The sequence below is a fragment of the Priapulus caudatus genome, unplaced genomic scaffold (genome assembly GCF_000485595.1).
Source record: "Priapulus caudatus unplaced genomic scaffold, Priapulus_caudatus-5.0.1 Scaffold608, whole genome shotgun sequence".
Lineage (NCBI taxonomy): Eukaryota > Metazoa > Priapulida > Priapulimorpha > Priapulimorphida > Priapulidae > Priapulus > Priapulus caudatus.
In genome coordinates, this window is record NW_014577669.1 from 38,642 (window position 1) to 41,461 (window position 2,820).

The window sequence follows — 2,820 nt, forward strand, 5'->3', positions numbered from 1 at the left end:
TCTCTCTCTCTCTCTCTCTCTCTCTCTCTCTCTCTCTTTCTTCTTTTCTTTCTCTCTTTCTCTCTCCCGCTCCCTCTCCCCCTTTCTCTTTCTCTCCTTTTCTTTGCCTCCATCCCTCTCTTCCTCTCTCATTGAATTTAGAATATTGGTCACAACTTTGATTTTACAGGAAAGGGCCCTTTAAAGGAGCACTATACCAAATTGATTTCGAACAAGGTCTTCCAGCATGTAAAGTTCTGCACACCATGGCTGAGTGCAGAAGATTATCCAAAACTGCTCGGTAAGAATCAAGATAGAAAGTCAGTTGTTGTACCAGTCAACGATTTTACAAACACTTTCGGCAAACTATTCAGCAAATGCATGTCGATTTTATTTGGTTTATTGTCTTGATTTAGATTAAATCGTTTTAACAATCGCATTAGTGGTAAACAGTCCAAGCAATTCTTAGAGCGAATGATCAAGATTTAGTCCAAATGGTGGTCCAACAGGTCAATTCCATAGTTCTCGTCTGTACAAATTTATCACCAAGACTAAATAACAATGCTATGCTATAGCATGTTACAAATAAAAGTGAAATTTCTTAGTAGACTTTAAACCAACATTTGCTTCCATACTGCGCTTTGTGCACCTTTTGGGTGTTCGTCTGCACTGGGTATCATTCAGTTTTTCAACAATGCTTTCATCAGTCTTGAGAATAAATCGGAGGAGAATGTTAATATATTCTAAAACTAGGTGGCAGCACCGTTTGTAAAGAGCACCTGAAATGACTTACTGCGTGATTGCAGCCTGCGCAGATCTCGGTGTGTGCCTACACACCTCCTCCAGTGGTCTCGATCTTCCCATGAAGGTTGTGGACATGTTTGGAGTTGGGCTACCCGTGTGTGCTATTCAGTTTAATTGGTAAGTGAAACACAAAATATTTAGTCCGATTTTAAAAGACGGTGCCAATTACAACTGCTTGTTCACGTACTTACAGTTCTATTGCATGTGGCTCATGACTACAGACTGTTGAGTATGTGTGAAACCTTTCAAGTTACTTGCACTTTCAGCCTCAATGAACTCGTCAAACATGAGCATAACGGACTGGTTTTCCAAAACGAAAACGAACTGTCCGCCCAACTGCAGGTATGCACTTGATGTTATCCACATCAGCATACGTTCATAGAAATATTTTCGATAGTGTACGATTTTACAGGTGATATGAATTATGAAATTCACGAACCAAATGGAGCAAATATAATTTTACTATAATAAAATTTGTAAGACGGCACAAACAGCACCTAGCCGCATCGGTTTGTCAACTTTCAAAGATCCGACGATCTCACGCGTCATTTTTAACCGTCTGCTCGCCAGGAGCTGCTGTCGAACTTTCCCGATTCGTCGGAGAAGCTGCGCAGGTTGCGGGAGAACGTGGTGGCGTTCCAGGCCGTCGGCTGGCACCAGAGCTGGCGCCTCGCCGCCTACCAGCTGTTCGGAGGAAGCTGAACACAGGGGGCGCTGCGTCAGACGTCCACTCACAGGGTGCGCTGCGTCAGACGTCCACTCACAGGGGGCGCTGCGTCAGACGTCCACTCACACGCCGTCGAATCAATTTGCTCGAGAACCGATTAGGCCGTGACGGTAACGGTCGACGCCTTGTCGTCATCGTCGGTGGATTTCGTGAGACCGTTAAGATGTTACCGTGTTATATTGTGAGACGTAGTGTATACTTCGTCAGAAGTGGATTTTACGAGCGAGGTGACAAAGTTATGTGGGTGTCTCACTAGTATTACGAGTATTAAGTGATAAAGTGATGAGTTATTTACACGAGTATTAAGTAATAAAAGTTTAAAGTTTTCACTCTAAGAAAGTTCACTTTCTCACAAGAGTGACAAAGTTATGTCACTCTTGTCTTAATGTCAGTTCCTCTCATGAGGAAATATGACAAGCTTGGTAAACATCGGACGAATTTTCGTTTCGGAAAACCGGTCGCACGGCAGCGGCAATCGCCTCTCCGCTGTTCAGCATGGTTTCACACAGGACTTGTGACATTGGAATTAATTGTGGTATTAAATAATCAGACCTACTTTACTTCAGGACTTGTGACGTCAAGCTACGAAATAGTCGTATCGTTGACAATCATGAGTGTTCAACCATGGAATTAATTGTGGTATTTAGTAAACAGATTTACTTTAACAACTTGCTCTGTTCACGTTATCATTGCTGTGGGGGTGTTAGTAATAATATCAGATGCACGTAATCAAGGGTTTATGTGCTTTTGATAATAGTAATATGTTAAAATAAAATTTCCCTTAACACAATGCTTCCTGGAGTACTACTATCAACACAGTTTAACCAAAAACCATCCACTTTAAACTCATTTATTTCTAACGCAATGTACGTTAACAAAGTATGTACAATACAATAACAACTCTATCCGATGCGATTCATGACAATTGCCTACGTGGACACAATGCCGACAGCAGCGGTTAGGTGAGGAATCTCCAGCAAGGTTGTTCTTCTAAAGCGTTTGCATTCGAATATGTCATTACGCACAAAGCAAACTACAAGCATTCGTGTTTTTGATAAACAGCGCAGTGTTCTCATTGGAAAATCTCGCGTCGCGACAGTTCTGATGGTGCGGGATCTCTCTACATGTCGTCCGCGCTCGTTCGCGGGTCCTTCACCTCTTTCCACTTTGGATCGTTCGGCCTCATCACTGCAGAATTCAAACAAGACAGTACCGTGTTAACGAAATAGAGCAATGATTAAATAACTTCATCGGATCTCTATAATTTACATGCTAATAACATTAATCTCAGTTAGATCCATAATCAGTAC

At 42.1% G+C, this 2,820-nt stretch overlaps 1 protein-coding gene and 1 long non-coding RNA gene across 2 annotated transcripts in view; one reads left to right on the forward strand and one right to left on the reverse strand.

Annotated features, from left to right (window-relative positions):
• LOC106812108 (chitobiosyldiphosphodolichol beta-mannosyltransferase-like) overlaps window positions 1–2,178 on the forward strand; it is a gene marked incomplete in the record, with an annotated part of 11,222 nt that extends 9,044 nt beyond the window's left edge. Inside the window, 4 exon segments of the mRNA XM_014815886.1 lie at window positions 170–280; window positions 786–900; window positions 1,050–1,125; window positions 1,354–2,178. Of these exon segments, the coding sequence (XP_014671372.1) occupies window positions 170–280; window positions 786–900; window positions 1,050–1,125; window positions 1,354–1,485 (434 nt within the window).
• LOC106812112 overlaps window positions 1–2,820 on the reverse strand; it is an 8,896-nt gene that overhangs the window by 966 nt on the left and 5,110 nt on the right. The gene's annotated exons all lie outside the window — the stretch shown is intronic.